General features: G+C 28.9%; 1 protein-coding gene across 1 annotated transcript; it reads right to left on the bottom strand.

The window, feature by feature from the left end:
* Nucleotides 1–3,849: 3,849 nt before the first annotated feature.
* Nucleotides 3,850–4,505, bottom strand: LOC119770150. The gene is made up of 3 exons (XM_038264524.1): nt 4,293–4,505; nt 4,128–4,224; nt 3,850–4,070 (listed from the first exon to the last, which is right to left on the bottom strand). Exons 1-3 carry the CDS (start codon nt 4,356–4,358, stop codon nt 3,850–3,852), a joined length of 384 nt encoding a protein of 127 aa, XP_038120452.1. The 5' UTR covers nt 4,359–4,505.
* Nucleotides 4,506–11,473: the final 6,968 nt, after the last annotated feature.

Genomic DNA, 11,473 nt, shown 5'->3' with positions numbered 1-11,473 from the left:
TTAGTATTTTTGGTTAAATCAAGTTTAAACTCTATAAATATGCCAAAAATCACTTTCAATTCATGTTTTGAAAGATTTCCATCGATTTTGAAAAGTTTATTGAAGAAAAATCAAAGTGTCTCATTGTTACTCATGGGCTAAAATGAGTGGGGAACAATGAGACAGCCCTGGATTCTGGGTATATTCTAAATTTTGGCCAAACTTAATGAAAGGACATTATAGCCCAACTTAATCCCTATGGAACGTCGAAAGAAATTTGAAGAAATATTAGTTTTGGTGTAAATGGCAACCTACGAGCGAAAAAGTATTTGTTGTCCATAATTTACTTTTACACGCATAATCAAACATTTATGAATTACTTTTCAAGGGAGCGCCCATAACTAAAGCCACTAATATGGCAGACGTGTATCCAGTAGACACACCTTTCCCCCAAATATGAGCCTGATTGGTTGAAACTACGACTTGTGAGAGCCATTTTATCATTGTTCCCCGTGTCTCATTGATGACTACTCTACCCTACGATTTTTTTCCTTACAAAACATATTTATTAAATAAAAGATCAAAAGGCTTTCTAAAGCTTGTGAAAACATTGTGTTGTGCTTGTATTTATAGGACCTTTCCTCTAGAAATGTTTTCGTGAAAACACTGACAACGATATTATTCGTAAAAGCAAACTTGATATTTCGTTAACTTTTAAACGTTTAACAAACATATTTCTAATTCTCAAAGGGACCATCCATAAACCACGTGGACACTTTTTTGTAAATCTCGACCCCCCCCCCTCCCCCCTCGTGGACAATTGTCCATACAAAAAAAAAACTTATTTGTATGGTGCGTGGACAATCGCCATATCCCCCTCCCTAAAGTGTCCACGTAGTTTATGGATGGTTCCAAATTTATTCCTTGACATTTTTTGTTATACCATGGTGTCATGTCGGTTAAGTATACGGATTTTTGCTCAGCAAGAGTTGGTAGCCTTAGGCATAGTCAGTAAAGTAAATTTCATACAAAAAAATAAAAAAAAAGATTTCAAATTTAGCGTAAATGCTATACAAAAAGGAAAATTTTAGAATCATTTTTTTTTGTATGAAACTTACTCTAAAATGTTTATAAGCTTGAAGATGTTTTTTTAATTTTGTTTGAAAAAAATCCATATTTTGACAAACAATTAAAAATTAAAAATTATTAAGCAAAATTCAATTTTTTGACAGTTCTACCTGATTTTTTATACATTTTGTTTATTGAAAACTAAACCGGTACATTTAGGCCGCAGCAATTTTTTTTTGAAAGTTTTTATCAAAATCGGTCCATTTCTTTTCAAAAAACTTCCAAATTTCAAAGGATATAAATGTTTAATATCAATTTTTACAATTTTAAATACATTTTCCTGCGTTTAAAATCATATTAAGCATGTCTGGGATCAATCAAAATTGTTTTATTTTTTTTTTTGAATTTTTTTTGGCGAAAAAATATTTCTTTGGTTTTTGGAAATTTTGAAAACTAATAATTGCAAAACAACTGGGCAGGTGTAAAATGCATTTTAAACACTTTTTCTTTCAAATTTTAATACCACGGCATGCAATTTCAATTTGAATATAAATTTTTGTCAAAAGGACTTTTATGTAAAATTTGACGCCCGATTTGATGGCGAATTTCGAAAAAAATGATTTACCATCGAAAAAAAAAAACAAAAATGGTTTAAAAAAGGTTCACATTTTTGTTACTTAACTGTTAAACATTTTGATACATGTTATTTTATGGGAAATTTAATGTACTTTTCAAATCAACAATAAACCAGAAGGGTAATTTTTCATTTAGAACATTTTTTTATTCAAACATTTCGTGTATTTTCTTATGTTATGTTTTAGAGTATATTAATGTTCAATAAATGTTGTTGAGCAGACAATTTAAAAAAAAAAAATGATGCATAAAAAATGGTTTGCTTGAAACCATCAAGAGTTACCTTAAGAGCGAGTTTTTCACCGATGTGAAACAGGTCGTATCGAGGTGCTCCGATTTGGATGAAACTTTCAGGGTTTGTTTGTCTATACATGAGATGAACTCATGCCAAATATGAGCCCTCTACGACAAAGGGAAGTGGGGTAAAACGGGCATTGAAGTTTGAGGTCCAAAAAACATGAAAAATCTTAAAATTGCTCGAATTTCCGTAAAACTTCATCAATTCCAACTCTCTTAGATGCATTCGAATGGTCTTTTTAAGCCCTTCAAAATGTGCTATAGACATCCAGGATTGGTTTTACTTTTTCTCATAGCTTTTGCAAATTACTGTTAAAAATGGATTTTTTTAAAACCTTAATAACTTTTCCCAACAGCCTCCAACACCCATACTCCCATAGGTCAAAAGTTAGGGAATTTCATGGACTATAAGCCTATGGAAATAACTTTTTGGCCAATCGCAGTTTTTCTCATAGTTTGACGATTTTTCTAGAACAAACATTTTACAACGTTAGTTTTTGCCCTGTAGGCCGCCATAGCGGCATTTTTTGGTCTCAATTTTGTCATATTCGGAATCCTCGGACAATTTCACGTAAGTTAGAAGTATTGGAGTTGTAAATTTGATTGGAAAAATTGCCGTTTAGAATGAATTAAAATATTTTTTAACAATTTGTTGGATTGGGGGTAAAACAGGTTTTCGCCTACTTGATACAGCATTTGACGTATTGGTCATAGGGTTAATAAGATCTTTTTCTTTTTTCAAAAATGTTTTATTTAATTATTTTTTAAAGAAATATTACAACTCCAATACTTCTAACTAACGTGAAATTGTCCGAGGATTCCGAATATGACAAAATTGAGACCAAAAAATGCCGCTATGGCGGCCTACAGGGCAAAAACTAACGTTTTAAAATGTTTGTTCTAGAAAAACCGTAAAACTATGAGAAAAACTGCGATTGGCCAAAAAGTTATTTCCATAGGCTTATAGTCCATGAAATTCCCTAACTTTTGACCTATGGGAGTATGGGTGTTGGAGGCTGTTGGGAAAAGTTATTAAGGTTTTAAAAAAATCCATTTTTAACAGTAATTTGCAAAAGCTATGAGAAAAGTAAAACCAATCCTGGATGTCTATAGCACATTTTGAAGGGCTTAAAAAGACCATTCGAATGCATCTAAGAGAGTTGGAATTGATGAAGTTTTACGGAAATGCGAGCAATTTTAAGATTTTTCATGTTTTTTGGACCTCAAACTTCAATGCCCGTTTTACCCCACTTCCCTTTGTCGTAGAGGGCTCATATTTGGCATGAGTTCATCTCATGTATAGACAAACAAACGCTGAAAGTTTCATCCAAATCGGAGCACCTCGATACGACCTCTAGAACAAACCGAGCAGAATCTACAAATACTGCCTCTTAAACAGCCTTGATCAACGAATAACAACTTTTTCAAAACTTTTTTTTTCGAAAAATCTTGATAATAATGGAAAATTGCAAAATGTTACGTCTCTCACTTTTGCCCCCATTTACTTTGTTTCTTCGATGTCAGACAGGGATCGCAGCAACCGATGGTCGACACTCGACTGACATCTGGATCAACTTGATGGTTGTTTTCGCAAGAGTTTTCGTTAGTTTGATTGAGTATTTTTCATATTTTTTTTCATTCATTCTTATCATGTTGATGCTTTCTTGTAGGTTTTTTGCTGGCGATTTTCTGAAATTTCGTTGTAAAAAAATAGTCAGATGTTTTTTGTTACAACCTGCACTCAATCACTGTATGGCTGTGATAACGGGTTTAAACAAAATAACAAAAAAAAAGAAATCAGTTTTTCTTTCATATTTATTCTAGAACCAGTCTTATCATCAGGAAACAACAATTAAAAAAAGAACACCTTGACTAAAGCCTTAACGAATCCGATTTTTCGTCACACAGAAGCAAATTTGTCAGACTGTCCGACTGAGCCAACTCACTGGAAGCACTGTCAAATGGTTTCACCTTCTGCGATTTGAGTATCGCTTCCATGTTGAGCGTTGCAGGACTGCCCTGGAGCACGTGGTCCTGCCCCATTTTGGCTGCTTCAACGTCTATCACAAAGATTGTAACTGCCGAATTGCGCACTGCAGAGGGACTATCTTGTATTTGTTTGTGCTTTCAAAGTTGATTTTGGGACTTACCTTTCGGTGTGAAATTTGAGAGTGGCATGCTTGAGGCAAGCTGTGAGATCGGTCCCTTGACTCCTTTGAGATATGATCGAAAGGTGCAGAGGTACATCTTGTGGGCAGAAAAAATGTTTTTAAAAACACTGAACTTCTTTTTATGGTTAAACCACTCAATCTCACCGTTACGCAAAGACAGCAGAACGCGATAGCCCATATCAGGGTGGGATGCAAATTGAACGGTAGCATCTTGGACTTCCTCTGCTCGATGATCCACTTTCGGCCGGCACTCGATCGCGACTAAACGCAAGAGTCAAGAGATTGAGGAAGCTGCGTGTTGGTCGCCGTCAAGCCGGCTTAGATTAGGGCAGTCCCAATTGTGGCGCGCGGCAGCATCGACGGTTTGGAACGAAAATTGACATCCGAACAAGCAGCAGATAAGGATTATCACCACACAAGTCTGGGGCACTTCGTTTTGGGTTCTGACACATGCGGCTTGAGCTTGTTAGAACAAATTTGTTGTCAATGAAGTTTTCGTGAATGAAATGGTAGCGACACACGCTGTAAACACACTAATTTGCCGAATCATGAGGAAGGTGATTGCAGTCCAAGCGGAAACGCGAAAAGATTTTTTTTGTTTTTTTTTTTTTCAATGAAGATGGATTGAAAACAAGATAAAAGTATTATTAAGATTAAATAGACAAAATTGACAAAATTGACAAAATTGACAAAATTGACAAAATTGACAAAACTGACAAAATTGACAAAATTGTCAAAATTGTCAAAATTGACAAAATTGACAAAATTGACAAAATTGACAAAATTGACAAAATTGACAAAATTGACAAAATTGACAAAATTGACAAAATTGACAAAATTGACAAAATTGACAAAATTGACAAAATTGACAAAATTGACAAAATTGACAAAATTGACAAAATTGACAAAATTGACAAAATTGACAAAATTGACAAAATTGACAAAATTGACAACATTGACAAAATTGACAAAATCGAAAAAATTTACAACATTGACAAAATTGACAACATTGACAAAATTGACAAAATTGACAAAATTGACAACATTGACAAAATTGACAAAATTGACAAAATTGACAAAATTGACAAAATTGACAAAATTGACAAAATTGACAAAATTGACAAAATTGACAAAATTGACAAAATTGACAAAATTGACAAAATTGACAAAATTGACAAAATTGACAAAATTGACAAAATTGACAAAATTGACAAAATTGACAAAATTGACAAAATTGACAAAATTGACAAAATTGACAAAATTGACAAAATTGACAAAATTGACAAAATTGACAAAATTGACAAAATTGACAAAATTGACAAAATTGACAAAATTGACAAAATTGACAAAATTGACAAAATTGACAAAATTGACAAAATTGACAAAATTGACAAAATTGACAAAATTGACAAAATTGACAAAATTGACAAAATTGACAAAATTGACAAAATTGACAAAATTGACAAAATTGACAAAATTGGCAAAATTGACAAAATTGACAAAATTGACAAAATTGACAAATTGACAAAATTGACAAAATTGACAAAATTGACAAAATTGACAAAATTGACAAAATTGACAAAATTGACAAAATTGACAAAATTGACAAAATTGACAAAATTGACAAAATTGACAAAATTGACAAAATTGACAAAATTGACAAAATTGACAAAATTGACAAAATTGACAAAATTGACAAAATTGACAAAATTGACAAAATTGACAAAATTGACAAAATTGACAAAATTGACAAAATTGACAAAATTGACAAAATTGACAAAATTGACAAAATTGACAAAATTGACAAAATTGACAAAATTGACAAAATTGACAACATTGACAAAATTGACAAAATCGAAAAAATTTACAACATTGACAAAATTGACAACATTGACAAAATTTACAAAATTTACAAAATTTACAAAATTGACAAAATTGACAAAATTGACAAAATTGACAAAATTGACAAAATTGACAAAATTGACAAAATTGACAAAATTGACAAAATTTACAAAATTGGCAAAATTGACAAAATTGACAAAATTGACGAAATTGACAACATTGACAAAATTGACAAAATCGAAAAAATTGACAAAATTGACAAAATTGACAAAATTGACAAAATTGACAAAATTGACAAAATTGACAAAATTGACAAAATTGACAAAATTGACAAAATTGACAAAAATGACAAAAATGACAAAATTGACAAAATTGACAAAATTGACAAAATTGACAAAATTGACAAAATTGACAAAAATGACAAAATTGACAAAATTGACAAAATTGACAAAATTGACAAAATTGACAAAATTGACAAAATTGACAAAATTGACAAAATTGACAAAATTGACAAAATTGACAAAATTGACAAAATTTACAAAATTGGCAAAATTGACCAAATTGACAAAATTGACAAAATTGACAAAATTGACAAAATTGACAAAATTGACAAAATTGACAAAATTGACAAAATTGACAAAATTGACAAAATTGACAAAATTGACAAAATTGACAAAATTGACAAAATTGACAAAATTGACAAAATTGACAAAATTGACAAAATTGACAAAATTGACAAAATTGACAAAATTGACAAAATTGACAAAATTGACAAAATTGACAAAATTGACAAAATTGACAAAATTGACAAAATTGACAAAATTGACAAAATTGACAAAATTGACAAAATTGACAAAATTGACAAAATTGGCAAAATTGACAAAATTGACAAAATTGACAAAATTGACAAAATTGACAAAATTGACAAAATTGACAAAATTGACAAAATTGACAAAATTGACAAATTTGACAAAATTGACAAAATTGACAAAATTGACAAAATTGACAAAATTGACAAAATTGACAAAATTGACAAAATTGACAAAATTGACAAAATTGACAAAATTGACAAAATTGACAAAATTGACAAAATTGACAAAATTGACAAAATTGACAAAATTGACAAAATTGACAAAATTGACAAAATTGACAAAATTGACAAAATTGACAAAATTGACAAAATTGACAAAATTGACAAAATTGACAAAATTGACAAAATTGACAAAATTGACAAAATTGACAAAATTGACAAAATTGACAAAATTGACAAAATTGACAAAATTGACAAAATTGACAAAATTGACAAAATTGACAAAATTGACAAAATTGACAAAATTGACAAAATTGACAAAATTGACAAAATTGACAAAATTGACAAAATTGACAAAATTGACAAAATTGACAAAATTGACAAAATTGACAAAATTGACAAAATTGACAAAATTGACAAAATTGACAAAATTGACAAAATTGACAAAATTGACAAAATTGACAAAATTGACAAAATTGACAAAATTGACAAAATTGACAAAATTGACAAAATTGACAAAATTGACAAAATTGACAAAATTGACAAAATTGACAAAATTGACAAAATTGACAAAATTGACAAAATTGACAAAATTGACAAAATTGACAAAATTGACAAAATTGACAAAATTGACAAAATTGACAAAATTGACAAAATTGACAAAATTGACAAAATTGACAAAATTGACAAAATTGACAAAATTGACAAAATTGACAAAATTGACAAAATTGACAAAATTGACAAAATTGACAAAATTGACAAAATTGACAAAATTGACAAAATTGACAAAATTGACAACATTGACAAAATTGACAAAATCGAAAAAATTGACAACATTGACAAAATTGACAACATTGACAAAATTTACAAAATTTACAAAATTTACAAAATTTACAAAATTGACAAAATTGACAAAATTGACAAAATTGACAAAATTGACAAAATTGACAAAATTGACAAAATTTACAAAATTGGCAAAATTGACCAAATTGACAAAATTGACAAAATTGACAAAATTGACAAAATTGACAAAATTGACAAAATTGACAAAATTGACAAAATTGACAACATTGACAAAATTGACAAAATCGAAAAAATTGACAAAATTGACAAAATTGACAAAATTGACAAAATTGACAAAATTGACAAAATTGACAAAATTGACAAAATTGACAAAATTGACAAAATTGACAAAATTGACAAAATTGACAAAATTGACAAAATTGACAAAATTGACAAAATTGACAAAATTGACAAAATTGACAAAATTGACAAAATTGACAAAATTGACAAAATTGACAAAATTGACAAAATTGACAAAATTGACAAAATTGACAAAATTGACAAAATTGACAAAATTGACAAAATTGACAAAATTGACAAAATTGACAAAATTGACAAAATTGACAAAATTGACAAAATTGACAAAATTGACAAAATTGACAAAATTGACAAAATTGACAAAATTGACAAAATTGACAAAATTGACAAAATTGACAAAATTGACAAACTTGACAAAATTGACAAAATTGACCAAATTGACAAAATTGACAAAATTGACAAAATTGACAAAATTGACAAAATTGACAAAATTGACAAAATTGACAAAATTGACAAAATTGACAAAATTGACAAAATTGACAAAATTGACAAAATTGACAAAATTGACAAAATTGACAAAATTGACAAAATTGACAAAATTGACAAAATTGACAAAATTGACAAAATTGACAAAATTGACAAAATTGACAAAATTGACAAAATTGACAAAATTGACAAAATTGACAAAATTGACAAAATTGACAAAATTGACAAAATTGGCAAAATTGACCAAATTGACAAAATTGACAAAATTGACAAAATTGACAAAATTGACAACATTGACAAAATTGACAAAATTGACAAAATTGACAAAATTGACAAAATTGACAAAATTGACAAAATTGACAAAATTGACAAAATTGACAAAATTGACAAAATTGACAAAATTGACAAAATTGACAAAATTGACAAAATTGACAAAATTGGCAAAATTGACAAAATTGACAAAATTGACAAAATTGACAAAATTGACAAAATTGACAAAATTGACAAAATTGACAAAATTGACAAAATTGACAAAATTGACAAAATTGACAAAATTGACAAAATTGACAAAATTGACAAAATTGACAAAATTGACAAAATTGACAAAATTGACAAAATTGACAAAATTGACAAAATTGACAAAATTGACAAAATTGACAAAATTGACAAAATTGACAACATTGACAAAATTGACAAAATTGACAAAATTGACAAAATTGACAAAATTGACAAAATTGACAAAATTGACAAAATTGACAAAATTGACAAAATTGACAAAATTGGCAAAATTGACAAAATTGACAAAATTGACAAAATTGACAAAATTGACAAAATTGACAAAATTGACAAAATTGACAAAATTGACAAAATTGACAAAATTGACAAAATTGACAAAATTGACAAAATTGACAAAATTGACAAAATTGACAAAATTGACAAAATTGACAAAATTGACAAAATTGACAAAATTGACAAAATTGACAAAATTGACAAAATTGACAAAATTGACAAAATTGACAAAATTGACAAAATTGACAACATTGACAAAATTGACAAAATCGAAAAAATTGACAACATTGACAAAATTGACAACATTGACAAAATTTACAAAATTTACAAAATTTACAAAATTGACAAAATTGACAAAATTGACAAAATTGACAAAATTGACAAAATTGACAAAATTGACAAAATTGACAAAATTTACAAAATTGGCAAAATTGACCAAATTGACAAAATTGACAAAATTGACAAAATTGACAAAATTGACAAAATTGACAAAATTGACAAAATTGACAAAATTGACAAAATTGACAAAATTGACAAAATTGACAAAATTGACAAAATTGACAAAATTGACAAAATTGACAAAATTGACAAAATTGACAAAATTTACAAAATTGACAAAATTGACAAAATTGACAAAATTGACAAAATTGACAAAATTGACAAAATTGACAAAATTGACAAAATTGACAAAATTGACAAAATTGACAAAATTGACAAAATTGACAAAATTGACAAAATTGACAAAATTGACAAAATTGACAAAATTGACAAAATAGAAAAAAATGACAATATTGACAAAATGGAAAAAAGCACAAAATTTTATTTTATTATTAAATATTTTTGATGAAAGTATTTTCTCAGAACGAAATTGCAAATATGCATTATCTTTTATTTTAAGAATATGTGACTCGCCATGATTATATAAAAAAGGTTTTAAAAAGACGTTTGTGATATTTTCTACGCATACAACCAAACACTCCAAACTTGTTTTCTTTAAATTTATTCTAACATTTCAACAGTGATTGAAATAACATTTGAATAACATTATATTTTCATGTTTCATTTTTTTGCTGAGTGTGTTTTTTTTTGCTAGATTTTTCTTCTCTTTTCTCTCCACCGTTTGCTTTTTTGCTGGTTTCCACATGTTTTGCTGGTTGCTTTCCACATGTTTTGCTGGTTGCTCTCAATTTTTTTTTAGTTGCGAATTGGTTTCGTTTGCTTTTCTTTTTTTTCGGATTTTACGATTTGCTCGAGACAAATTAATTAGTTTGCTTGCTTCTTATGTTTCTTTTTCTTCTTCATCTTTGCTTGCTTTAAGTACAATACCTCTAATAGTACAAAAGTAGAGCGGGGGAAGGAGTATTTCGTGAGACCAAAGGTTAATCCACTTTGCGATTCGCGTAAAACAACTGGAATGGATTTAGTTCTTTTTTTTTTGTTGGTTTGTCTTGGTTAAAAAATGGTTCGATTTTGTTTAAAACTGATTTGCTTGCACGTGTATATAAGATTTCCTTTTTTTAATTTTAAATAGTGGCACCCCTCTCGACAGAAACGAGGGGTAAACCGATAATGATGATAATACGATCAAGGTAAAAATATACGTTATGATAATAAAGAACTAGCTTACGAACAGTCTATATTCTTGATTGTTTCTCTCACGATTTGTGGTTTTTTCATGTTTTGTTGTCAATCGGTGGCGATTTCTGCCGGCAGAACTTTCTTCATTTGCTTTCTTCGATATCCGATTAGGTGGTTGTAATAGTTTAACTTTGTTTCTTTTTTTCTAAAATAACCCAAACTATTGGGAAAATTTGTAGTTGTTCAAGATTGTAAACGAGAAACCGGGATTAACTTGCACGTCGCTGCTGCGACTAACTCGAAATAGAGGTTATATTTTCATTTCTTTTTTAATGAGTGTGCGAGTGTGTTTAAATAATTTAGTGTGTGTGTGTGTGTTTTTGTGAGTGGGATTAAATAAATAATAATTTAAGATGGGGGTGGGACTGGGCCATTCGGCAGAATGACGGTCGGCGGAATGACGTTCGGCAGACAACCAGAAGGCAGAAAAGGTCATTCG

The sequence above is a fragment of the Culex quinquefasciatus genome, chromosome 3, assembly GCF_015732765.1.
Source record: "Culex quinquefasciatus strain JHB chromosome 3, VPISU_Cqui_1.0_pri_paternal, whole genome shotgun sequence".
Lineage (NCBI taxonomy): Eukaryota > Metazoa > Arthropoda > Insecta > Diptera > Culicidae > Culex > Culex quinquefasciatus.
The sequence above is the reverse complement of the archived record's forward strand: the minus strand, read 5'-3'. Positions and strand labels throughout refer to the sequence as shown.

Excerpts from the sequence above, each read along its gene's own strand:
- LOC119770150 (XM_038264524.1), bottom strand. The coding sequence starts at position 4,358 with ATGCTACCGTTCAATTTGCATCCCACCCTGATATGGGCTATCGCGTTC. Across the intron at positions 4,225-4,292 it reads TCTGCTGTCTTTGCGTAACG|ATGTACCTCTGCACCTTTCG; the intron begins GTGAGATTGAGT and ends TCTGCCCACAAG. Across the intron at positions 4,071-4,127 it reads CTCAAATTTCACACCGAAAG|TGCGCAATTCGGCAGTTACA; the intron begins GTAAGTCCCAAA and ends GTCCCTCTGCAG.